This window comes from Opisthocomus hoazin, chromosome 4 (assembly GCF_030867145.1).
Source record: "Opisthocomus hoazin isolate bOpiHoa1 chromosome 4, bOpiHoa1.hap1, whole genome shotgun sequence".
Classification (NCBI taxonomy): Eukaryota; Metazoa; Chordata; class Aves; order Opisthocomiformes; family Opisthocomidae; genus Opisthocomus; species Opisthocomus hoazin.
Genome location: NC_134417.1, coordinates 61,504,267 through 61,532,198, shown reverse-complemented (window position 1 = coordinate 61,532,198; position 27,932 = coordinate 61,504,267). Strand labels below are relative to the sequence as shown.

The following is a 27,932-nucleotide window of genomic DNA, read 5'->3' as shown; positions in this document are numbered from 1 at the left end:
ATCATTCTGTTCACCTTTTTGATATGAGATTTCTTCCTTTTTGATTTCAACTTCCCTATTTTTCTTGTTTAAAGTTCCATCCATTTTGTAAATGTCCTTACATTAGCCTCATCTTTATGGTTTTAAAATTTAGCCCAACACCTTGGTTTCAGTTAGGTTTCAAGAACGTTTAATTTCTCAAACTGAATCAGCCCACAGAGAAGCTAGACCAAACTAAGCTTCAGCTCATGTGTTTTCTTAAAGAGGCCCTCTCTAAGTAACTGTTGGGATTTACTAAGTGTTATCCCTGGTTTGTCTTGAGTCTTGAACTCTGACTCTGCTCATGGAGGTCATCTATGATGTAATAATGTCATAGCAGCTATTTCACAATCCCAGAATCTGTAGATTTTACATGTCACAACAGACACGGAAAAGGCTGCGTTTAAGAGATTTTCTCTAGAAGCAGACTGAATCCCACTTGGAACTTGGAGCGAGTCTAAGGTAGTAAGCAACATCATTTCAGAGTAAATGTCACTGATTTCAAATTTTTGCATCAAATTAGAGGCACGGTATTTCTGGCCTGGAATATTTTTCTACCCATCTTCTTTTGATTGGAGAAAACTTGTTTCAGCTTTCTGCTCAGAGAATGCCACAATGTAGTGTTTCAACATAAAGAATTTTATTACAGAATCTTTTTTAACAATGGATTTAACATTTTCCCCAAAGAATATAGATTTTGAAAAGAAAATATACATTTTACAGGAGTAACTGTTAAAGAATTTTAACATGACATTGCAATCTTTTTGAACGTATAGATGGGCTCAGAGAAAAAGACAATGAGTTAATTTATACATATATAATCTTTGATGGTGAAAAGTCCATCAAAACCTCTTAGATTTTTTGGCCCTCCCACTGTTGCACACAAGCATCTCAGGAATACATAGATTAAATAAAAAATGCTGCCACGGCATCCAGAAGCTCTTCATCCATTTGAGCTTTGTTAAAAGGTTTGGGTCTGGTGCAGAGCCATTGGTGAAAAAGGAATAATGTTAGCTATTTGTATACGAAGAAATACTCAAATTACAACAGTAATTTCAAATTTTGCTGGGAATTCCCTTTTTAGTTAGATGAAAAAAAGCTCTGAAAACCTACCTGCATCAAAAATCTAAAGTGATTTGCACATGCATCATTTAGTTCACTAGAAGATAGGCTCAGATAGTTTGAGAAGTTTTTATTTATTCTTAATCAGATTTCCCGGGTGAAAAGACGGTCGATACTGAAAAGCACTGAGCCCGGAAGTCAACTAGAGCACCAGAACTGTGAAGAATCAGGCTAGACAGAGTCACAGCCGCTGTGTTCTTGCATCTAGCAAACAGCTGGAGAAACGACAATTCCATTTTTCCTAGTGGAGGGGAGAAAAGTCTTTTGACTCATGCACCCCTGAAGGCGTGAGAGCTTGTCGGTTGGCTTTGCGCTCCCCAGCTGTCTTGTCACTTACAACCTCACTTAAGGAATCAGTAAACTGCATGTGAATTTTCATTTTACTTACAGTTCCTTGTAAGTAACATGTCATGAGATGTTTCCTCCAAGTCATGATTATGCAAGCACTAGTCATTACCCCAAGTTTACACAGGACCTATCAACCATGGTCTTCCAACAGAAGAGCTGTCGCCAGCTCCAGCTGCGGAAGGCAGAGGTAGCTCTGGAGCATCAGGCACCCACCAGGACCCTAACATGGACTGCAGTTGCTCTCCTCTGAGCCTCCCTGCAGAGAGGGAAGCGTAGCAGCCTCTGCTCATAGTCTCCAGCCTTTTCAAGTTAGAACAACTACATAATCTGGGTCAGTCACCCCACACTTCACACCTACTTCCAATGTTCATACTTTCTCCTATTGCTTGGGCTTTTCTTCTTTACCAAAAGCACTGGCCGGCAGAATGAAAGCAGGATTTGTGCTGCGGATTTTACCATACTTCTAAAATCCCGAATCATTCGTCCTAAAGGTTTTGCATTTTCAGAGAAACCTTAAAGAGCACCACCTCCAGTGAGCCCCACGTGCTGCGCGTAGAAGAGGGAACCAGCTGCACTTCTGCATTCCCAGACCCAAGAGCGGACGGTGACTACCTCATGACTCCGTACCCAAGTTCCAGGCATGCAGCTCTTGCTTGCCAACTGTCATGAAATTAAACTTGTAGAGCCCATGCCTGCCAAATGGGAAAAGAATGTCGCCGCGTGTTCCAACAGGCATTAACAAACGCACCAAACAAGAATTGCCACTCAGCCCCCTTCTTTTAAAAAACTTCCCTTTATTCTTCACAATTTATTCTTCTAATCATTGAAATCATAACACAGGTACATTCCCTGCACAGGTACAGTTATGTATTCTCACTTTTACAGTTTTCAGAATATTAAACAAAAACTTTCAATATATTAAATAGTAAAAAATTAATAGCATTTTTCCTCCATTTTGAGGATGGTCCTTATTCCTCTACGTGGAAGGATACTGCCATGTTCAAAACACCAGTTATTCACCCAACAGTCAGAGAACTTCAACTTTTGCCATCCTTATGCAGCAAGCAGTGTTTTCGGTTGTGGCATTCCCATTGATTTACCGAGACACAATAGTAAATCTGAGTGAAAACCGCATAGATAAGGGAAGCTATTTTCTAGATAAGATATTTAGTTGAAAACCTAAGTGAAAGCTCAGTTGTGTCAGTGCACACATGAATTTTCCCATTTAATTCACTGTGACCAGCATGAGCAATATGAAGCATCTTTTATGTTTATGAAATAATTCATAAGCTACATCCCATCGTGCTCCAAGGCATTTTTACCTGAAAGTTGAGATTTAGAAACCATTATTCTTGTTAGTCAAAATATTTTAAATCATTCTGGTCTTCCCTTCACTAGACTGTCATAAACTTGCAATATTTTTTACTAAATCAATAGTGAAATAATTCTGTTGAAACACACGTTTCAGTCAGCTTCAGACATCTGCAAAAGTAGTATCATTTAATAAAACTGCCACAAAATAGACACTATTTTTGTGCACTCTCTAGTCAAAAATATTTAATGTCATGAAAAGTTGAGAATTCAGATGAGTATTTTCAGAAACTTCATTCCTTCACATAAAGCTTCGTAAAGTGGCGTAAAAAAGCAATTTAACATTGACTTCCCAATGCTTTTAACTACAGTTTGTGTACTTGCAGAAAAAAAATATTTAAATTACAATTAAAATAGATTTTAGGTTCTGGAAACATGAATAATCCAAATCAAATGCTTTTTGTTTTTCTCTAAGTGGCTGATTAACCACAGATACTCACAGATATTTACTATGCTTACTGTTGGTACACATACAGGTGGATCTATGCCACTCTAGATTTTAATCAGATAATAAATACCTATTTTGGCAATCTACAACAGAACCTGAAGTATTTAGACAAATTAGCCAGTATTTCATCTCACGATGAAAAGAGACATGCTGTCTGTCATAGGGAGTCTTGCGTAAGCCATGCTGTAACTACACAGACATGGTCAGCATAAAAAATTCTTTAGGACCCTTGAGGTACAGGGATGTAGCCAGAACTCCTAGTCCCTTCCTACCCTCTTCTTACTCCTCAGAAACCTGAATTTTTTGAAGAGCAATGTCAGCTACGCCCGTCTCACTGGCTTCCAGGGGACTTTCAGGGTGCAGGGCTAGTGCCTCCATCTCTTTGGTAGATTCAGGTTCTTCCGTTCTGTCACTAGTGTGATTTGGATCCACTTCTTTGGTAGCATCTGGACCAGGATCTGACTGTTCTTCGCTTGTAGAACTACCCTCTACCAGCTGCACTTCATCTAAACAAAAGAGAAATTGCATCATTAGTAAACACTGAACTCCTCTGCAAGCAAATGTTTTTATTACTGAAGAATAATAAACACTAGGAAATGCTGCATCAATCACAAAAGCTGTTAACTTAACCAAGCTTCATCAAAAAAGACCTAAGACACTAGAGTTCTGCCTAAGCTGATGCTAAGATTACTCCAAAACTAACCCTACACAAAGCTTTCATTAGTTTATCTTCAATTCTGCCGTACTTCTTTTCAATAGAGAGGAGCAGAGGAGGACACTACAGCTGTTTTAACTTTCAGTTCAGACATGCTTTATTCGCACTACTCCTGCAGTTCGCATTCCAAAGAATGGCTGCAGGCTGGTTAAACACAGAGTATAGGTGAGGGTTTTTTTCTTTAAAAAAAAAAAAAAAAAGCCTGTATGTGATAACACAGGCAGCATTTTTGCATATAACAGACTGAAAAAATTCTTTGCTAATGAGCAGCTGACCACGATGAACTCCGGCTGATGCGAGCCATCCTAAAATTTATAACCTGACTGCAGGGAATGGAACCAGCTATTGCACCTTTACTTTCCAAGCAATGTTTTCAGAGAAAAAAAAAAAATGTTAAATAACTTTTTGCCCTGAATCTGCTAAGTAGGGGTTGCATGCTAGCAATTCTGAAAAGAGGGTAAAGCCTAGCTGGAGGCCCAGGCACCTTCAGAAGTAGTTCACCTTGGTTTCTTTCTTATTCTCCATTATGACTGACAGCCAGCTGAAAACACTGTCACAGCTCACCACACAACACTGCCAAAGCCCTGCCAAGGTCTCCTTCGGCCACGGACCTAACTGCCTTATGCGCAGGCTGAAGCACAGTCCACTCTTGCACAGCTGAAACTCTTAAAACTCTTGGTTTTCCTTGTAGTTGCAGCTGTGAGATTCCCGCCCCCCCCCCCCCCCCCCCCCCGATATATAAGTTTGTAGGGAGTATTATCAGTTTTTTGAAATAAAACTGCTGTTGATATGAGGAGCTTTGATATACCAGCATTCGCAAGGTGACATGAAGCTAGGATGAATTCACTGTCTTGCTAATAATGCACCATCTGACAAGGTCTATGGTGTGTTGGCAACGTAGCTGAACAAGTTAATGAACATGAAGGTACAGACAGTGCAGTAGTGACTTGTCAGAACATGCTAGGTTCCGTTTTTAGGAAGGGAGGGAGAAGAGCCGTCCACCAAGATCCTGTCTCTCCCTCTGAAGAGGACAGCACCAGGCCACTGGCTTCTTCAGGTACCATGAACCTGCAAGTGTGCGTACCCGTCACCAGTGCGAGGTATCACACTGCTCACAGCTCGTTACGTTTTGCTGTACTGGTTTGCAGTATACTCGGGGATTTCTAGTATCCGGGCTTCCAGCTTCCACAGTCATCCTGATCCCATGCAACAGCAACTTTTGTAACAGGATCATCACACAAAGCTGTTGAAAACTTCAATAATTATTAATTCATTACTGATTTATATCCTGCTATAGTTTTTACAGTGCAGCTGAAGTGAAGAACACTGCCATTATATGGCAAGTGTGATTTGTCCATGCACTTCCACAATCCCTAAAACAAGGGAAGGGGAATCTAATAATCTGGAAAAGAGAAAAAGTGGTTTCGCCTCCAAGTTTCCTGTTTTTCACCTATAGAAACATCATATCAGAGTAAATTAAAGGGGAGGGTGTGTGACACTTTTTTCAGTCATTATGTATTAATTATTTGCTTATTGAAGGGAAATAATAACACCATTAACAGTTTAAAGAGTAATGCTTTCTTCACATTCAAAGTACACAACAGAATTAATTCAATACTGTGATTATGAAGAAGAAAGTATTACAGAATTAAGATCTACATTAACCTTTGAAACTGGAAGGAGTGGACGGCTTTCTTATTACCCAGCTTCCTTTAACATCTCCAACAAAAGGCAGAGTAGCATGAAACTTCTGCATGATTTTGATTAAAGATCTGTACTGTGAAACACGCAGTGTAATTCAGAATGCTTTCATTGTAGAAACCTGTGTAACTCTAGCATTAAAAACCAGATTTTAGAAAGTACACAGCATTTGTAAATTGAAAGACTGGAGTTTCAGCAAATGCAGGTATGCTGTTATGTTACAGCAACGATTTTTCTTTCAACCTCCGCTGTTTTTAAGTTAAAAAACTTAAAAAAAACCCCAAACCTTAAAACAGTTTTTAAGACCTGTTACTATTGTTTCTTGTGGTGCAGTTAATGCAGCATTAGTTTCAGCAAGCAAACTACAGATCCTAACCTTTCTTTTGCTTTTTTTCTTGTTTCCTTTTTTCTTTGGCAGCTTCCAGTTCTTGCTTCTCATGAATTTCCTTCAGGGTCTTACAGACTTTTTTGTGGGTAAACCAGTGTATTTTCTGGCAGTTCTGGTCGCAGTACATCACCTGAAAGTTACAAGAGCTATCAATTCATCTTTATGTACTAAAAAATTATACAATATTCTTGTATTTCTTAGTGTACCAAGTTAAATCTCTCTATGTACATTACCTAATGGTATTTTTACGCATTTTTTTAAGGTCATACGGAGTGTTCTAACCTATATAGAACTCTATAAAGAACAGTTTGTTTTCTTTACTCTAAAGACACAGAAATTTTACTTTTTCTTAATTCTTAAACATACAGACGTGAAAATCCAAGTACTCCTGCTTGTGAATTTCAAGCTTGCACATTTTCAGTGTAGGCATACATGCCATTACTCCTAAGTCTACACAGTAAATAGTCAAGCACCCAAAATCCTAAGCAACTCACTGGCACTATTTTTTGTGATTCATTAGAACTATTTATGGATTCTTACCATTTTACATACTGAACATCTTTTGTCTGCTCCCTTTCCCCCACAAGTTGTACAGAATTCAGCATCCACAAAACCCACTTGGCCAGTAATAGCTTGTGTAAGTACAGAAAAAGCTGTAGGATCAGAACCCTGAAAGGGAAGACAAAAGGTGGTAAAGCGATCAGAAAACACCACCGTCATGAAGAGGGACATGCAAGAGAAAACCAAAACAAGCAATGCAACCTTCCAGCTGGCCAGCTGCAGTCTCACTGAAGATGCCATAGCAGCAAGAACGTAAAACTTAATCACAGAACGTCAACTAACGTGCACAATTTAACATGTCTATGGTTAGATACATTTTTGTATATAAAGTTAACTTATTTCTTAACTTCTGTAGATGGGAGGATAAAAATTATCATTTTTTTACTCTGGAGATCGTTAATAATACTATTAATGAACTCTGTGTTTTTTACTGTCACCCGCTAGTAGATCCTATGTAGCAGGTTTTTGTAGCTTAGTCTCTGTGCTGGCACACGGAAATATATTTCACTTGTCACTGGTACACTATTCTGCTCAGCGTACTTGGATACTAGAGACCAAATGGTCAGAACGTGGAACCTTCAAAACCATTATTAGGCATATTATTATTTAGATATTATTTGCAGTATCTTTGCGATGCAATACAAGCAGTCAGGTTTAGTGTATTTTACTGGAACCTACAAATTAAGACTATTCTTTTGGCCAACGATGTAAACATCAGAGGAAAAAAATACCAAGTTGCTCCAAGCAAATCCTTAAACTGTTAGACTACCACGGAATTTGCACTATCGTAACTACTGCGACAATGCCGAGATGCCCAGACTGAATCCAGGTAACTGTGTATGCCAAAGGTCAAGGGCTTCCAGACAACTCAAAATTTATAGCATCTCCTCCTTTCCAGTTCTGCGTAACGGACAGAAACCCCAAGTGACAAGCTGTATTGCTTTAAGTGGAGAAGGCAGAAAAGACTGCAAGTTCTTCTAAGAAAAAAGGGACAGGAAGGAAAATGTTTACTCTAAAGCAGGTCTTAATGCATCATGATGGCTTATGTTTTCATACTGTGTTTATTTTTCTGGCTTAGACAAACAGTAGGGATTGCATTAAGCCTCAGGACGTTTTAGTAGACTGGAGCCACTTAAGACGGAAGCTATTTTTAATTCACTCAGCATAATCCAAACAAGTCACAAAATTGTTCCACTTCCCCAGTCTTAGAGCATAGAACATCAAGCTCTCGGAGACTGGAGAGAACATTCTTAAAAAACAATAGTAACTCGTGTAAGATGTATTGCGAACTAATTAATAGTACTATAATGAAGAGTGCGTTAGCAAAGGCATACGAGGAAAACTGAAGTTAGATTAGTTTCCTTGTAATTGATTTCCTAATTCAGATATACATTTTGCTCTGTATTGCATCATCTTGCCTCTCCTTGAGATAAAAGGAGCTTCACAAAATGATTTCCCTTTTTCTACCATGATATATTACCAACTTTTTGTGTACACTAGAAATAATGAATGCATTAAATGTAGGAAATGATTTTATCTTAAACTGAATTTAGACACTGGGTAAAAAGCGTGCAAAATGGGTTTCATCTGTGTCTGAATCTACAACTTGTAACAGCAATTTGGCAAAGAAAAACTGAATAGACATCCCAGAGTAGGAAAAGAAAGCTCTGGCACAGAAACAAATTGTTTCAACTTTCTTTAAAAGCTGAGGTATTTAAGCATTCATTATGGACACAGGAAAAAAACTACTAGTTGAAGTATTTTAGAGCATTTTCACACAGAATCACAGAAATCACAGAACGTTCAGGGTTGGAAGGGACATCTGTGGGTCATCTAGTCCAACCCTCCTGCCGAAGCAGGGTCACCCAGAGCAGGCTGCACAGGACCTCGTCCAGATGGGTCTTTAATATCTCCAGAGAAGGAGACTCCACAGCCTCCCTGGGCAGCCTGTTCCAGGGCTCTGTCACCCTCAGAGGGAAGAAGTTCTTCCTCATGTTCAGACGGAACTTCCTGTGCTTCAGTTTGTGCCCATTGCCCCTTGTCCTGTCTCTGGGCACCACTGAAAAGAGTTTGGCCCCATCCTCCTGACACCCACCCTTCAGATATTTATAGGCATTTATAAGGTCCCCTCTCAGCCTTCTCCAGGCTAAACAAGCCCAGCTCCCTCAGCCTTTCCTCGTAGGAGAGATGTTCCAGTCCCCTCATCGTCCTCGTAGCCCTCTGCTGGACTCTCTCCAGTAGCTCCTCATCTTTCTTGAAGTGGGGAGCCCAGAACTGGACATAGTACTGCAGATGGGGCCTCACTAGGGCAGAGTAGAGGGGGAGGAGAACCTCCCTCCTGCAATATGTAAAATAAAATTCCAGTTTGCCAGAATGTTCAGGGACATCAAAAAAACTTTTCTTAATATCATACATTGCAGAAGCTGAGAAACAGAAAGATGGCTTAGTTTAAACTGAATTTACTATGCAAGGTGATCAGCAAGTATTTTCTTGATAGGAAAAACTTACTATTTCAACGGGAGCAATACTTCTCACGAGCTGCTGGAGCAATGTAGCTTCACAGTAAGGAAACTTGCGGATACTTTCTCGAATTAGCTTCTCTTGATATACAGGGAAACCATCCTTATCTCTCCCTTTCAAGAGACTAAATTTTTTAAAACCAAAGTCAAATAAGAAATCACACAGTAAACATTCAAGAACAAATACACAGCATGCTGGACTCTGTCCTCTTCCAAATTATGGAAAAGAATTGTAATTCAAATTAATTTGGCAACTTCATACGTAAAAGTGTTTAAAATACAAATGAAATTATTTTTATTCGAATGCACAATCATTATGAAATATAAAATAACTAAATGTATGCTCTGAAACCACTACTTACTAACTCAACCACACAAATAATCATCTACAGGTAGATTAGTATCCACATCTGACTAAAGCAGCAAAATTCTTTGTTGTGTTTAAAAACAAGCATTGTAAAAATGAACACTGAAGAACTCACAATACTTTAAAACACAAATTCTGCTTTAGTTATGTTTAATAACATACTATAGTCCTGAAGCCACTACATTTATCTGGTTGGCTCCTACTTTTTTTATATGGATCACTGATGAACTGTTTGATTTCAGTACGTCAAAGTTGACTCCATAATTTATTTTCAGTATCACACAGAAATCCACAGAGGTCTGTGGAGAACGTAATCCTTTTAAAAGCCAGGCCACTTGGATACTTAAGATCAGGCAGCCGGTTTTGTAACTCTGAGTAGATTCTGAAGATCTAAGTGATTTAAGAGTCAAAGTCTCATCCAGAGCCAGTAGGATTTACAGTTCGCGGTTGCTTAAGTGGTTTTGAAAAAAAAAAATCTCACCATGTATGACTACTGGAGAGCAAAATGGCAAGAGAAATGTTCCCAGACGATCCATACTGGACACTGAGAAATTCTTCTTTCAGCCTATCGCTCCCCTTTTTCCCCACCACATGCTGGTCTCTGCTGCCTCATAGTGTATGTGGGATTGCCAAGCTCTCACTAGTGCCAGCAGGGAGCCGAAACTCCAGGAACATTTCCTTTGGACCCCAGGAAAGGACAATGCCACTTCAGACAAAAGAAAGGGAGTCAGTGCCACCCTGAAGTGACTGCAGCTGGGATTATTTCAAAATTTGCTTGGCATAGCCTTTATCCAAGACAGTTCAATGTATTAATACAGTTATCTTTTTCTGATATCTGTAAAGCTGGTTTACACACACGCCTTCAGAGCTCTCTGTAGAAATACGTACCTTTTGATAAATCCATCTAGTTTATCCTCTCGCTCTTTTAAAAATGTAATGCATTTCTGGAAGATACAACTGATGTAGTGCATTTTCATAGCAAGGACTTCATTCATATCTTTCTGCTTCATACATTTCTCACAAATTAGATCCAGAACCCTGTAACATTTCTGCAGTGCTTCTACTTCGGCCAGTAGAGGGTTCTCGTTTACCAGCAACACAATCTATGAGAAAGATTGAAGAAAACGTAATCCAGTTAGGAACTAGCATTTTTAAACTTGTGCATTAGCATTAAAGGTTATGTCGCTCATCATAGCTCAATTTCAGTGGAGTTTCTAATATTTGTCTAGTTCTGTCTTATGCAGTCTTCCCCTTCTTTTTTCAGACATTATTTAGTATTATTTATCTAGTACACTGTAATTCGCAGCTCCCATACAAGAAACACTTAAGATTGGTATTAAAAATAACAAGGATTTTTTTTCAGAATAAGAACATGAAGAACCAAAACTACTTCAAAAGAAACAGTTACAGAAACTACCATATGCTGTCCTAAATCTCTTTCCTTTTGAACACCTAAAATAAACTGGACGTGTATGATTGAAGCAGTTCCACAGAACACATCAACCTCACATAATCTTGGAGTACTTCAGGTAGACTAGTAAAGCACTGAACTAACTATTTTAAGAGGAAACTGTATACTAACTCAGTTACCTGCCACTGGTGCGTTACTGGTTTTATGTACCACAGATACCTGGCTGGCAACTGTTGACAAATTCCTGACTTTGAATGGCAAGCCTAAGGAACTTTGAATTTAGGTGTATTAACTTCTCTGAACTACACTAGAGGAACAAACCATAAAAGACATTATTTTCAGCAAATATACTGGGAAGTAAAAATAAACATCTCTTGCCCATACTTTCAGAAACAGCAGCAGCAGTAGATGTTACTATGGTGAACCAGCGATGAAGGTAGGAAGATACATGTGGAGATAAGCATTGAGAGAACAATGAGATTTTGTTAAGATAGGAAATTGTTTTATGTTTCCACTTTAAGTGGGGCTAGGAAAAAAAGAAAGTAAAAAAAAAAAAAGCTATTTATGGTTATTGATGTAAAAACTAAGAATCTTTCCTCTTAAAGGTGTTAGTTCAAGATTCTGGTGTATATAAACTCTGAAACAGCTTCATTTTTAACCATGTCTAAATGTTGAGCCCAATTCTTTCTCATTTTCAGAAGCATCTGAATTACTGGGTAATGCTTTTGATCTCAGTTGGACTCTCAGAAGAGCTGAATGCGTTCTGACATAAGCAAACAGTTTCCATGCCAACAAACACATACAATTTACATATTACTCCACCTTAACAGGATGCATGTTAGTGGTGGTAATAATTTTATGTAGAGGCCCAGCTAATTTTACTGGCAGTTTTGGTTCGTTATCTAAGCCTTGTGGTTTAGTATAGTAGTCCAGCCTTTCACGTGGGAAGAAGTTGTTGATGACAGTCACACAGTCGTGTTGACCTACAGGTGCAGAAGAAAAAAAAAAAAAATCACCAATGAAATGAAGTAATAACAAAAAACAGCCCCTAAAACCAAATCTAATATGAGCAATACAGGTGAGAATTACCCACAAATGAGCTTAGTATGATATGCTTTGCACTGGTAACAGGCAACTCTTGCCATTACCATTACCAGTGTGTAACTTTTATGTTCCACAAGTGTAACTTAGTGACTCCCAGCAGGGAATGACTTCATGAAATTTCAAGAACTCTGTTCCCATCCTGCATCCTCTTTCCCTAGTAAGCCAAAACTACGAGAATAGGTATTTCTCCACGAAGTTACACTATACTGATAGTCTTATACAGATGCGAACGTTTTTCAAGAGAGGTTCTCTCCACTTTGTACTTTCAAAAATTAATGACTTTTGCGTAGAGGCTTGTAAGTTTTCAGACCTGAAACAGGTAGTAGTGTCTTAACCTGAAGTGGGAGAAATTATAAGAACGGAACATGCTTAAAATTTACCAAAAAAAAAAAAAAAGGACTGTGATGAAAGGAACAAGACGAGAGAATTTACACTCCCTTCTTGTTTTCTACATCTGACAATATGATAGATTAGTTGGCTAAAGGGAAAGTAAAATTTAGCTTCTCTAGTTCAGGACCACATTCTTTAGCTTGATTCATTTATCTTGGCACTAATCCTACTAATCAGTATGAGAGACAGCCAACCAAATTCCAGCATTTAAAACCCTCCACTGTTTTAGAAGAGACTGTTCTAAGCTAATAGAGCACAGTGTAAGACAAATGACAGGGGAAGAAGTATCCTCACTTCCCACGCACAGACAGATAAATTAATGTTGATTGGACACAGAATAAAAAAGAACAAGAATGGATTCCAAAGTTCAGACTTTATTTATAGAGTAGCATATCTCAGTATGCCTGAAAATATTTATTCTATCTTTGTGACGTGATGAGATTTTAAACAAGAATTCTCCAAAATTGTGTTGGAGATAACATTCCCCATTCCCTAATAACTCAATTCGGCATCCCATTGGAAAAGACTCTCCAAATCAAAAGTATAATTAATAGGAGTGGACTTCTCTGACATAGTGAACAGTTCAGGTTTTGCTGCTCGAACTTCAAGTGAGCAATGTCAACCTTTTCCTCTTTAAAAGAGCAGAATGAGGTAAGATTGAAATTGAAGCTGCACTAACTCACTATTCTAGGAAGTAAATCTAAATGGCAAGGTAGGCTCTTCAATCCAGGACACCTACTGGACTTGCGAGAGAGTTCTCAGACACTTAAACTAACACAAGAAGGTTGTGTTGAAGTGAAGATACAGGTCCTCGATTTTGGGTAGGTCATCTGGACAGCAGCAGCTGAGTCACTAAAATGACTCAATTTTTTCTGGTAATATCTTATCACACCTTCTAGCTAAAAAAAAAGTGGTATATTTGGGAATGTTAATCCAGGAATCTCCCAGCACTGTCAAGGTGGGTAAAGAAGTAAAAAGGGTTTAGGAAAAAAAGACAGGAAAAAGAAACGTAACAACAGAAAAAAGCCTGGCTGCACGTGTTGCCCAGGATCACACAGCATACTGGAATGGCAAATCTTCTACCTTGTTCTAGTCAAGTTCAGGTCAGTAAGGACCGAGTACCTCGGAACGGGTTCCGAGAGTTCTCCTTCTCCCACACGCAGAGGGCGCAGGGCAGGAGGTGACTCCCCGCTAGCGCCCAGCACGCCAGTGGCAAAGCTCAGGGGAGAGCTCCTCGCTCCTAGCGCTGCGCTCACTCCTCCCCACAACAGAAGCTCCAGTTGCGCACTGTGTACTGCGCTTCTGACGCCTCAAATCTTACCGGCTTCCTCTGACTACTGGAAAAGTGATGACATTGCAAAAACTGGCACACTTGGAGAAGAGCAGCATCTAGTCTTACAGATAAGATCATTTGTGCTTTTATGAAACAAAGCATGGGAATAGAACACAAATGGACTCTGTTACAGGGTGAGATGTGGAAAAAAAGCTGAACAACTGCGTCCGTTCAGAACAGGTCATTAAATAATGTTTCTCTAATAAAAAGCACCAGAATCTAACACTTTTCTTCTTTAGGAATTTAGGAAATGATAATAGACTTTCACCTTACCCACAAAAGCAGCCATCTGAGCTGCTGTCCTCCCCACAGAGTTGACAACATCAGTCTCTGCTCCAGCCTCTAACATCATCCACGTGATTTCTTTGTTTCCTGAATTTGGGGGGAAGAGATGGAGAATAAGAGAGAACAGAACAGAACTTGTAATTCTTTATGCTGCAGAAAAAAGAAAAACAAGGAATGAATTTCTTAAAGACCAGGAATAACACTGAGGGAAACGAATGTTCTTAATGTCATTATTTTAAGAACGTATTAAGAGAAAGGCACGGTGCTGCCTCCTTATTTACGGCTCCAGAGGGTCAAATAAAAGTGAAAACTAAACTCAGGCAAGGTATAACTCTGCTCTCTGTAAGTCACATTCAGCTCCCCATGGAGCTTATGGGAGTCATCTGCATCTAACTACACCAGAGCTTGGTCCCTCTGGATAGAAGTATAGAAGCAAATTCTACTGATCTAGTTTGACAGTTCAATTACAACATTTGCTATTCTAAGAAGAAAAACAAATCCAGCACTATTATGTAGCAGGAGCACAGAGAAGAGAACAGATTGTTCCTTTCTCCACAGTGGGAACTGGGTGTTCAGACTGGGCTAAATACCAAGTAAAAAGAAGCTAAAATTTGATGGGAAGACTAGATGACTTAATTGGTGCCCTTGGAGACTAATAAGGACATTTGTCACCACTTGCTGGTTCTGCTTTCAAAGGTATTCTTACTTTATCAGGTTTTTGTGCATGTGCTAAGTACAGAAAAGTGAATACAAAAAAAGAAGGGGGTGGTGGATGGAAATGAATGTTTCTGATTTAAAAACAAAGGCATTGCGTCAGTAGTGCTTGTGTACCTTTTGCACTCACAGATAAGAGACCTTAAAGTCAACATTCAGCAGCACTCAAACCCAGGATGACAGGTTAAAAGCTCAGCTGTGAGAAAATGGTAAAAATCCAGCGTTTTCCATAAAGCTGCAGTCATTTAACAACCTCTAAGAGTTTGTTCCCATCTACCTGCTGCAGCTCTGATATTGCTTAATGCCACAAAACGCTGAAATTTCCCAAATCTTTTTACCAAAGTTTTAAGAGAAAAGCCATTGGATGATCCAGTTAAAGTTCATATACGCACACAGGCCTTTCTTTTTTTATACTTACGATGAAAGAAGGCAGAGTTTACCTGCTAAGAAATCTTACTTCCCTAGAATCTCTTTTTTGGGAAGATGTAAGTGGACTAGTAAAGAAGTTACTTAAAATATCCTAATATTCCCAAATCTGATTTTCTCCCCAGAAGGAGTAATGTTTTTATGTAGTGTCTTTTTCTCACTCACGGAAATAATTGCTCCTTTCATCAGGGAAAAAAGAATAAAAAGAGGAAAGCTGCAAACCACCCCTCGAGACAGGAGAAGATGTATACAGCTGTAAGCACTCTCATTAAAAAAAAAAAAGAGTAAGAGGAGAGGGAAAATTAATGTGAGAAAACAGGTTTTAAAAACTTACAAAATGAATTTTTAAAAGCCTACAAGATAATTGCAAAAATAACGTAGGAGAAAGGCAAAATTCGAAAAATACTAGATTGATTTGACAAGTCTCAAATACTACTGAAAGCTACTGATCTGTAGTCCTAAAAAAGGCAGTTTGGTACAGCATATTTTTCAGTATAACACAGTATAATTAAACAGAATGTATCCCACTGCACAAGAAAACTGTCACAGAAGACTGAATTTTGAGATCTGTAACAAACAAGACAAAGTACAGATAGTCTATATGCCCCAAAATGCTGAACAAAGTAAGTTTTTATATGAAAAAAAGATCCCAAGCCTGAACAGTAGCTCTCCTAGTCCACTGTCCTGATGATTCTACTGGTCTTGACATTCACATGGTTCACATAAGTCACAATAAACCTGAATAATAAAAGCATGGCAATGTTTTCCTTTAGATTATTAATTTATGGTAAATTGTACCCGTCAATGTCATAAAAATCAGTGATCTAAGTTTAGGAAGAAGTTACCTGAAAGTCCAGCAAACATCAAGGCCGTATATCCATGCTCATGTTCATTGCAGTTAACATCAGCTCCATGTCGCAAGAGCAACCTGCACATCTCTACTTTCCCTTTGTACGCTGCATGCATTAGAGGGGTCATGCCATGCTAGCAAAAGAAAGAGGAAGGAAGTAGCATACGAAAAAGAATTAGTTATGTCTCTTGATCCTCATACCGTTGATAATTTTTACTTCTACATACATATTTAGTATAGCTACTAAAGCCTCACATAATATTTAAGCTAGCAAAAACAAGAAAGGTCACAAAATCTTCAAGAAAAAAAATGGTTACTAACATGCAGTACATTTTCCATTTCCCATGTCACCTTTCTGATTATGCTATGCTATGTATTTGAAAATAGATCAGCGCTGAATAAATGAAAACCATTTACCGTCGATTTGTCATTGGCCTTTTGTACAAGACATTAGCGTTAAAGACAACTAATGCTTCTGCTAGCGGGAGAAGCTTTGTTACCTTCCTAAGTTACTTCTTCCCCCCCTGCATTGTATGATAAGCAACAAGAAAATTAGGATTAGGCTCTTACTGTTTTTGCCATTACAAAGACTTGCAGTTCTTGAAACCCATCGTGCTCATTTCTAGCCATGATTACTGGTAATTGTGCCGTCCTCCTCCCTCCCATTTATCCATCCTTTTGGTATTGCATCTGTGATCCTACATCAGCCAGAGCTCTGAAAGCCACAGCTTGTAGACACACAGCTCTAACTAGACTGTAACAGCCACACAGTCTCAAACCTTGCCTTTTGACGAACTGCACCAGTATGAAAAGGATTAGCTGCAGCAAGGCAGGCAACAAGGTTTTATTAGAGTTGCACTGGTGCAATTATAAATGCAAACCTGGGGAAACCCTAGGGGAAATTTTCAGAACCAGGGAGAACTGTCAGTGCGGGCTCTGTCCCTCTCAGAGGGCAGCAAGAAGCACAGTTCTGCTTGAGAAAACTGCATGATATTCCATTTTTAGAATTTGATGTGCTTTTTCCAATGTGCTGTTTATTTTCACTTAACATCAAGTCAGGATTCATGTTATCAGCCAAGACATAGTAATTGCCCAAGAACATTCTCCAGCACTGAATACAAGCAAGTGTGCTTTAGCTTGTCCCTGAAGAAAAGCAAAATGGCATTTTCTTCCTTTTTTTGCAGGTTAAAGCTGTGTGCATGAATACACTTGAGCACACCATTACTGCAGCTGTGTAAATGCATGGTAATGTAATACTCTGAACTAATCTAATCATCAGTTTGAGCCTTAATTTATTTTTATGTCCATTTATGACAGAAGAAAAACTAATTGAGTTAAACGTATTAGTACAATTTTCAAAAAAATCCTAAAGGTAATGGAAATTGGGAAAGTTAAAATTATAATAACAATTTTAAGTATTATATTTTCATTATTCCTGATCCTAACTGAAAACAATAAAAAATGATTACTTGATCCATTGTGTTTCAGTAACCTGAAATATTTTGGTAAACTGCAATATAAATGCCGTTAAAGAAACAAAAGACCTGAAGAGATCACTTCATAAACATGAAATAAATTTGTGATTATTTTTGCTAGGTTTCATTTGTGGTCCTGTAAAGGTAAATAAAGACTTCCTGTTTTATTCTACTCTATTGTATTCTATTCTACTGAAAGCAATTTTTATGGGCCAGTCCCAGTCTGGAGTCATAGCATAGATTTAGCAGTGCAGAAAAGTACTGCTGTAAGGGGATATGAACACAGTAAGGCTTCTGACTGCAGAACGAACTCTAAGAAAACAACAACTTTAACTTTGGTTGTATCTTGAATGCCAGTTGTTTCAATTAAAAAAATCTGTCTGAAGATAATCAGACAAAGGAAAGGGTTGGTTCGCTCCTCCCAGCAAACTTTTTTTAAAAGCCTTTGATTAAATTTTGAAAGGCTCAAGCTGTGATCAAAAAAACGTATCAAGTAGAAAACGTGGACTGTGGTTAGAAAATCTGATTTTAAGTCACACTAATATCAACCTTGCACATTTACAGCAAACAAAAAAGGAACAGGCTAGACACAAGCTTATCTAGAAAAGCTTGGTATCCTGCATCACGCCCCCATGCAGAAACTGAAATGACTGCAAATACTCTTTCTCAGGCTTAGTATCAAGGACAGGTCCAGCAGTAGTCTGTTTTCTGACAGATGACATTTGCATTGTCAATACAACATACTTAAAAGACTAAACTATCAGATTATTAAGCATACAGATCAAACAAATTATTTATTGTTCCAGTATGGAACATAGGATGAAGAATCCATTTTCTAGGAGCTACTACTGTGTAACACTCTTCTGACCAAAAATCCAGTCTTTTAACTTCATCCTCTAGGACAAAAATGAATCAGTTTCTTGTTTAATTAGCAGGGATGTTAATGGTTTACACAGAGCAAAATTAACAACTCCTTTCTTCTGCAGGGCTGTAATTATTCCCTGTATGTCTGACTGTACAAGGGGAATCAAGTTTGCAGTGCCTCTAGAAATTGCTTGGCGCCTGCCTTGACCAGGTTCTTCAGCTCATCAACCAAGAAGGAGCGCCTGGCACAACAGGGCTATGCCTCGTGGCACAGCCAGCCCAGCCACTACACACCACCCTGCCCAGTTACCGATGCTGAAAATGTACCAGAAGCGGACTAAGGGATGGGACTGCAAGAGCTAAGTTGACCTAACGCTGCCATGATGGGGGAGCCAACTGAAGAAAAAAAAAACCAAAACACAAAACCCTACGGGGTCAGTGGGCTGAATTAGCTAACGAGGGAAAACAAGGATGTGTGGGGAGGCAGGAGGGGCAGATGAGTACCAGAACCAGGGAGGGGCTGGATTCCATCGCCAGAAGCGGGGGAAGAAGAAATCAGGTCGGTCTATCTCTCCAACACCTGGGAGAGGTGTGCTTCCACAGGATGAATAAAAGCAAATTTATAAAGATAATAAACTGGAAAGGCAACCTTCTGCCTTCTAGGAACTACCAAGGAAGTTTCCAACAACACTGTTTCTCAGCCTTTGTTGACCAGAGGAATTGGGGAGTGGGGGGTGGCCAGAGAACAAGAGTCAGGACAAACAAAAAACAGACCGGCCATCTCACGTCCCAAGGACCAGGCAGGAAAACTGACTGTCGTGTGAGCATTTGCTCACTCACGCTGACTGCGTAAGAACACAGACAGGAAACAGGTATACTTTGAAAAGCCACTGCTTTGTGGGTAACACCCTGATGATTCGCTACTGAAGTAGCCACATAGACTTGTGTTACTCCAGAGAAAAGAGGAATGCAAGTAGTCCCAACATTCCCAGTGTTTTACACTTCTCACGCTCACTGCACCCTTCCCAGCCATGCAAACTTGTCCAAGACATGGCACACGTGGGCTGGATCACACTGGAGCTGCTCCCTCAGCAGGTATGCAGGTACGCCATAGCACTGCATGTGGGAATACTAGCTACCTAACCAGAGATGAGGTCAGAGGTGATCTGGGTAAACAGAACCAGAAAAGAAGAGAAAAAAAAGAAAAAAAGAAGTCTGTAAAAACCCTAGCTGAAAAACTGTTGTAGACACTCGTATGCTGACACTGTTAAAGCATCCCTTTCCAGCTCATTCTGAAATGAGGAACCGGCCCCACATTAACATGGAATAAGTGCCTTACTTTATTCTTCCGATTCAGGCAACTATACCAGTTCTATTCAATCAGAAAATTACAAACTAGGCTGGAGGTTTGGCTTTTATTTTAGATGTTACTAAAAAGGAAACAAATGATGCAAAAAGAGCAGGCATCACAAGGAACACAGAAATACTAGCTGAGGAAATGTCTTCAACATCAACTCTCCTAAATGAAGAGCACTACTGACATCAGACCAACTCATTAAGATTGGTTCAGGCAGGTATTTGGAACTGGATTATAAAAATACCTCTCACTTTTAACAGAAATGGTACTGAATGCTGCTAGTCTAGAAACACATGAGTTGAATTTTCATCGGATGAAAGCCTTTGGAAATTTCACCCTTAAAGCTTTTGAATAAGACTGCCCTTGCCCATCTTAAACTTACCACAAGCTGGGTATGGAAGGTAGTCAACAGATACATGCATAACTAATTTTACCTGTAGCCAAGTATGAAGTAATTAGAATATGAAATACTGCTCAGTGAGTGTAAATATGTCAGTTAGAGCTATAGTTCTCCTCCTTTACAGCCATCCTGCTGAGCTGTTTGTTTCACATATGTCACACATTAGATTTCTCTGATCATCTTTCTGTTCATCTGCAGCGATGAAAAGTTAAAGCCTACATCAGTCAGCGACCTGAACTGAAACCAGATAATTCTTAATAGCTGTTGAATTTTCTTTGGTTTGTGTATTTTGAAATACTGTGTAAAAAACATCAAAAGACAGAACTCTTTCACCTCAATTAAGGCCAAGGATCTGGGCATTTTCTGCTAGCTTAGGAAGTTCATCCTGGAATAGTAAAACAGATTAAGTGAAGAACCCTCCGCTGAACATAATAAGTAAAGCTACACATACCTCACACACTAATAAGCAGGCTGCTGCTGTATTTCCTGGAAGGTATTCACTTCTGCAGTTAGAAGTGGACTGTTGTTAAAAGATGTATCTTATTACAGAGGTGAACAGCTGAATTACCAAACTAGAGGAAAAAAGTAATGCTGCTAATGCCAAATGATAGTTCTGTACATAAGAGTATTATAAACGACCTTAAAACTATTTTAAATACAGAAAAACTGTGAAGCCTTTTCAGGTCAAGCCTCTGCTTGATCTTCAGAAAACATGGGCTTGTAGTACTACAGTGGTCCTTTGCAACCTTAGCTACCAACACGACTGGAAGAAACTTCCAGGCTGGAAACCTCACACGGTTCCTCTAGACTGCTTTTCCGTAATAATCTGACGGATCGTAGCCACACCCTGCAAATGGATGGAGTTAAAGTCAGCAAACAGCCAACATCAAGTCACAACACTGTTTACAGGCTCTGTACTCCCAGGGGAAAGAAAATTCCTGAATGCTTTCTTCCATACTATGTTTCCAAATTAGCAACCACTCCATCTAAAATAGGACAAAAAATGACTAAGTAGTGTGCATTTAAATGAAAAACATTTGTGTTTATTTTGCATCCATTTTCATTGTCAATCTATTTGTCCCAATATTCTGGGACACCCGAGCTTAAATGCCCCTGAAATTTTAAAGCTGCCGCAGTAAAACTGTTAAAGACAAGTTTTGTGGAAGAGCTACATACTTCTTTGTTTTCACAAAGACAATGGTTAAGCCCAAATACCTTTCCTTTCTTCAACTACCTAAATCCACAAAGAAACAACAACAAAAAATTTGATTTTATCAGAAAAGATGCTGGGAAAACACAGGACTGTTATCTGCTGGATATCTACAACCTTCTGGAAGATGGGCATCTGTGCAACTACTTTGAATAACGGGGTCTTACTCTGCTTTCAAGTGACTTACTGCTCCCAGAAGAGCAGTGCAGATACGCAGAGGTGACGGGCAGGTGAGTCTAGGCACATGGGCAGGCAAAGCACAGAGATTAAGAGCAGCAGGTTTTTTAAATACATGTGACAAGAGCAGAAGCAATGCTGAAACACTGTATCCAGCTCATGCCTACATTTTTGAAGGAAGAAGCTGAAACTACTGGACAGCATTCATAAAGAGCCATGATTACAGCTCAATAATAAGAAACATAACTTTAGCCAAGGTACTTAAAAAGTCAGTGCATTTGGAAGATGTTAAAATGTGACTTGGTCCTTGTCTAAAGCTCCACAGAGAAAAGATTGCTGATTGTCAGCAGTTTTTAATCTAAAAGAAAGCAGATCTAAGCAGTTAGAATGTATGGTCAAAACAAAAATTAAAGGGACATCTTCTGTGTTTATTTTTTAAAAATCAAGAAGTACAGTATGTAACAGCCTACTTCTGGATGCTGTGGATTCTCCAGCCCGTGGAAATTATTAAACTGTGACTGCATGCTTGCTGTACCACAAACAGAAGAGAGAATTACATTAAACCTGTGCTCATTCTGTAGATTCTCTCATGTAAAACAAACTTCATGGAAGGAAATGAGTTCTTAGTTCCCAGCTGAATTGTGCTCCAATTGCAATATCTAAGCATTCAATTTTCAGGGCTGTTTCGTCATTTCTTAACATTAATAAGTAACAGTAGTAATATAAATAATAATGTGAATTTCAGGATAAACAGCTAAGGCAGCAGCAGAAGAAAATAAGACCTGATGCATTCAAAGCAGTCTCCAGTCACAACAACATTGAATAACAGATGAAGCTGATGTTTAACTGGGCTTTCACACACTCTATTTATGTATAGATATTAGAACAACACATTAGAGGGAAATTGGTTTATAACAGAAAATTCTAAAAGTTGATGCGAGAAGACTGATGGATTAAGAATCCTGAACAAATACGAACCCTTTCCTGTTCAATACGCACCATGACATACCACTCTTGGGGATAAAAAGGAGACTGAAAGAAGTCCACTACATGAACTTTTTAAGTCTTATGTGCCTTGGGTGTATTTAGTCAGATGTGAGCATTAGGCAAGCATTGTTCATACTATTTCTTCTTTAACAATAGCCTGGGCCATAACTCAGTTATGGTTTCTACGAATAAAACATATCCTCTCAGCAGTATTCCTGCATGTTGCACTAATACTGCATGAAGAGTTCAGTCGTTCAGCACTAGTTCAGCAATTACACTAAAAAAAAAGCTTTTGAAGTCCATACAGTAAAGCACAGTTGCAAACATACTTACACTGTATCTTGTGTTCCTGAAGTTTACTGTAAAATTTAGTTTGAGCAGTTTGTCAGAAACTTGTTGAAATTAATACATTAGAAGTCAAGGTTTAAATATTTAACGGTATTTAAGAACAATGAGAAAATGGATCTATGGATCCACATTGTAATGTGAATAACACCTACAATACCCTGTGCAATTTCGGGCCTTCCAGTTCAACAAAGACATGGATAAACTGCAGTGAGTGAGTGGAGTACCACCAAGACGTGGTGGGAACCCGAGCACTTGTGCAGTTAAGAGGCTGCAGGAACTGGGCTTGTTCAGCCTGCCAGTGCCTATAGGAACGTCATTGAAAAGACAGAGCCAAACTCTTCAGTTATGGTGGCAGGAGGGCAAGAGACAGGGAGTGCAGGGAGCGTAAGCTGAAACAGAGGTTCAGACATAAGGAGAAAAACTTATTCACCACAAACACAGTAAGGCAGTGGAACAAGTTGCCCAGAAATACTGTGCAGTCTCCATCCTTCACGGTTTACAAGGCCAGACAGGATGAAGCTCAGAGTAACCTCATCTGACCTCGGAGGTGAAGCTGCTTTGGCTGGGAGGCTGAACCAAGACCTTCTGAGGCCCCTTCTAGCCTGAATTTCCCAGTGATCATATGAAACTATAAAGTTGGGGAAAAACACAATTTGACATTTAAATTGCTAAACTACACATTGATCTAACATTCAAGCTGGCCAGTTACAGCTTTGCTTCCATGTTACACTTATATTACTGTTGCACGCTTTTGAAAAACTTTGTAAAAAGAAGAGGAAACAGATACGAATATCTCACAAGGTTCCTTTCTCCAGAAACTTCCTCCCATCTTCAGGCAGCACTTATGGATTTTACCTTCTACATGTCCATCACATCTGCCCCTGCAAAAGACCTAGCTGCTCTCCGAGTATGTTTATGGTTCTGCAAAGATAAGGCTTTGGGTGATGAGATGCAAGCGTGAGATGGGGATAGGCATTCTTTATCCACACTGCCTGCTGCTATCTAAGCAGAGGGACTACAGTCTGGTGGAGGTGACAAGAAGTCAAGGAGCACCCCCATGTGTCTTGCTGCAGTGTTCATCTTATCTCACCAACACCAAAGTTCATGCCGGAACTTGAGAGAAAATACAAACCGTGTAGTTAAGTCACATTAATCTTTAAACTTTCTTAACAAAAAAGTAAGAGCTCTTCAAAGGTTCATCATTCAGATGCAGGCTAGAAATATCTTCAGAATAATTCTGATTTCAGAGTCTGTACAGCAATATTATTTAATAACAAGAAGGCCTTCAGACCTAGTATTTTCCTTGCTAAACCCAGCATAATGCTTGTACAGTTTCGCTATACCTCATCCAAGCAATTGACACGGACATTCTTGCTGCCCAGTAGCCTTCCAGCCTCCTCGGTGTTTCCTTTAATTAAAAAAAAAAAAAAGGACATAAAGAGAGAGAAAGGGCGGTGAGAAAGGGAATAAATTGAGAATCGAGAGGAAAAACATCAGTTCCATTTGTGAACAGAATCAAAATTTTTGTAGACTAACCACTTGGTATGTAGATTAACCACCAATAACTCAATCACACTTAGTGAAAAGGCTTAGGAATGAACAGCGTTTTGTTCTAGAAGCTAAAAGCCAAGATGTCACAACATCACAGAATAGTCTGAGAGCATGCACTAGAAGTAAACATCCATTTTTTGTGACATAACTGATCTATACACACACACAAGAACAGGACGCTATTATGTCTCTTCACAAACTGCACCAGAACAATTCTGAATGACTAAAATGATACTAAGCATTTTAACACATTCTGTACTTTGACCTCTTTTGGAGCATCTTACATCTAAAAGAGCTATCTAAATTCTCACAGAAGGGAATTATCCCATTTAATGACTTCTCTGGTCTGAATGAAACACACTTTGTAATTTACTCACATCTCCTTTCCTGTTTGCATTTGAAATTCGCAACATTCCACCTCCCAGGTCCACAAAAGTTAAAGGAATTTACTTTTGGTAATAAAGAATAGAGGTGGAAAGGACAAGGACCAACGTAGCTTCATCACTGGCATTTCTAAAAATTGCCAAATGCATAAGTAGACTGAAGTCTCAAAAAAACTGTGCAAGAAAATACAGGCCATAGCTTTGTATTTTTCAGTTTGCTACAAGAATCCTTTCAGTTACGCCACAGATCCAACAACCTGATTTAAAGTCCTTTGAAGGCCTATTCAGTAACATCAATGCAACTTCAACAGACATTCAAACAAATAGAAATAAAAGAACATTCAAAGAGTCTATGTCTAGGGAATTAAATTTATTGCAAATTAACAGACACTTCTGATCACTGATTCAATCAAAGCAGAGCTCTTTCAGCAATGATGTGCTTAACAAAAACAAGCATTACATCCCTCATGTTAATGACAGGCTTCACGTTTATCTTCACTATATCACAAGGAGGTGCTCTTACAGCAAATTTTCAGCAAAGCAGCTCTCACAGCTTCAGTTTTGGCTCATTTTCTTTCAAAAAGACATTACAAATAGTAGAAATAATTTACTTTCATAAAGCTTTTGGTGTGTTTTAACTATACTAAACAGGTATACCCATTTAAAAAAAAAACAACAAAAAAACAGTTACTTTAGGGAAAAGCGCCAGTCACCTGAGTCATCTCACACAGTTGATAAAGACCCAGTAAAATACACAAACTGACAGCCAGGCCACTGTCAACCAGCCTACTCCCCCAAATATATGTGTATATTTTTATAAACACATGAGAAACTTCTTAGGACCCGGAGTAGTTTTCAGAAAAACATCTCAGCGAAAGAACAAACATCAGAAGCAGCGAGCCTTCAAGGGGTGATCTTCAAAGTAAATTTAAATGCAAGTAAAGCAAAGCAAAGTTGCACTTACGAGTTCAGGTTCTGTATGACAAAACACTGAAGGATTTCCAAACAAGAGACTACACTGACGGAAGTCAGGCTTCTAGAATTGGCTAGAGCTTGAAGTTGGAGGCAGGCTGTTCACAGTGGTGAGTGGTAGGAGGCCAAAAGGCAACAGCAGAAGTTGAAAGCAAAAGAAGCATCAAGCTGGATATAAGGAAGAACATTTTCACTGTGAGCGAAGGCAGCTGGCAGTGAAGGCACTATGCAAGGCAGCAGAACAGGTTGCCCCGAGACACTGTGCAGTCTTCACTCTCAGAGGTTTTCAAGGCCTGATAGGATGAAGCCCTAAGCAATCTCGTTTGACCTCACAACTGAACTGTTTTGAGCAGAAGGTTGTCCTAGAGACCTCCTGAGGTCCCTTCCAACCTGAATTATCCCATGACTCTAATCACAAGCATCAGCTAAGTTAGACAGGACTGTCTGCAAGATGTAGGCCTGAAACTCTGATTAAAGTGAGTCAATCAAACAGATTCTGATCCACCACAAATTCACTGGTGAGTGTCCTATGCTTGTGTCTCTGACACACAGGAACATTTTAATATAGTTGAAAGTGACGCCCCAAAACTATAAATAAAATTTCTTATGGGTTCTTATGGGTTTCTTATGGGTTTCTTATGGGTTCGAAGCAAACTGCTTCGAAGCTACATATAGAAATGCATGGAGCACATCAAGTGTTTTTAGTTTACCTCCAACTAACAAACATCACCCACAATTTTCAAAATACCTTTTGGAGTATAACTATTTAGACAGGGCTATGAAATCCATGCTGCTAGACCATGAAACCCAACTGTTACAGCAAGGGTGACAGCCCCCCAGCAATAAGCATGTCTGCCACACAACGTGGCGAAACTGCAGCGTTCACACAAAACAAACCAGTCTAAGGGATAACAGGTCCACAATACCCTGGAGAAGCTCAAGTTCTGTTAATTTAAGAACACACCTTGTCTGCAACGACAACCTGGTCTGGCAACAGCACACAGGGAAACCCACAACCGGCCACAGAACCGGGTTATCCCCAAGGAAATAAGTTTTTGCAGAGCACATTAATACAAGTCATCAGAGAAATGTCAACACCCGTTACTAACACGAACACACGTAAGAGAGATGTAAGATTTCCTCGGCAGAGTTAGACACTCACAGCTTTCCTGCCCCGAACCGCACAGCACCGCGCATCCCTCCGGGCCCGCCAGAGCCCCCTCCGCCGGTTCCCCCGCGCTGACACCGGCCGGGCGGGCGGCCTACGGCCAGCGGGCGAGAGCAGCGCGCTCCCGCTCCCAGGGGAGCGGCCGTCTTCCCCCGCGGAGCAGGGCCCGGGAGGCAGGCGGGCCGCCCAGCACCTCGGGAGACCCGCGGAGCCCGCGGCCGAGGCGGCAGCGCCGCCAGGAACGGCCGCAGCCTGCCCTGCGCCCGCCGCCGCCTGTGGCGGTGAACCCTCCCCGAGGGCCGGGGCGGCGGAGCTGGGGGCCTGCCCGGGGCTCTGCCAGGCCCGCAGGAGCCGCGACACGGCCCGGCCCGGCCCGGCCCGCGGCGGGAGGGCAGCCTCTCCAGCTCGCGACAGGGAGGCTAAGGCGCCGGGGCCAGACCCGCCGGGGCGGCACCACCGCCCACCGCCGCGGAGGGGCGAGGGCCGGGCCGGGCTCACCTGTGGCGATCACTCCCAGCAAGTCCTTCTCCTCCGGACTCAGATCACCTCTCCTGGGGGGAGCCATCGCGCCCTCCCGCAGGCGGTAAGGCGGGCCCGGGGCGGCGGCGCCCGGCGAGGCGAGCTCAGCCCGGCGGCAGCCCCGGCCCGGCAGCACCCTCCGCACGCCCCCTCCCCTCAGCGAGCCCAGCACCGCCCGCCCCGCCCCTCCCCGCAAGACGACTTCCTCCCGCCGCTCCGCCTCGCCAGGGGCCGACCGCGGGGTAAACCATTCCCGCCGCGGCGTGGGGGGGTATCGGGTGCCGGCTGTCCGCCTCCGCCACTCTCCCAGCTCGGCGCTGCCGGCGAGAGGGAGACTGTTCCTGTTTCGCCCCTGTTTTGGCAGTTGGGAAAGGGGTTTTGCTTTTCTTTTGCCCCCAGTTTCTGGTTTCCCTCCGCTCCTCCTCCGATCCCCCCCCGGGAGGTGCCGGG

General features: G+C 40.5%; 1 protein-coding gene across 3 annotated transcripts; it reads right to left on the bottom strand.

Annotated features, from left to right (window-relative positions):
- Positions 1-641: 641 nt before the first annotated feature.
- On the bottom strand, positions 642-27,632 carry ANKMY2 (ankyrin repeat and MYND domain containing 2). Of its 3 annotated transcripts, XM_075419223.1 has the most exons (11): positions 27,462-27,537; positions 25,788-25,963; positions 24,233-24,297; positions 16,067-16,205; positions 14,070-14,168; positions 11,792-11,952; positions 10,447-10,661; positions 9,181-9,316; positions 6,652-6,780; positions 6,100-6,241; positions 642-3,813 (listed from the first exon to the last, which is right to left on the bottom strand). In XM_075419223.1, the coding sequence occupies exons 4-11, from the start codon at positions 16,197-16,199 to the stop codon at positions 3,587-3,589; spliced, it is 1,242 nt and encodes a 413-aa protein (XP_075275338.1). In that variant the 5' UTR covers positions 16,200-16,205; positions 24,233-24,297; positions 25,788-25,963; positions 27,462-27,537; the 3' UTR covers positions 642-3,586. The 3 variants fall into 3 exon arrangements, with proteins under 3 accessions (XP_075275338.1, XP_075275340.1, XP_075275339.1); XM_075419225.1 differs by lacking the exon at positions 25,788-25,963 and having other exon boundaries at positions 27,462-27,632; XM_075419224.1 differs by lacking the exons at positions 24,233-24,297; positions 25,788-25,963 and having other exon boundaries at positions 27,462-27,551.
- Positions 27,633-27,932: the final 300 nt, after the last annotated feature.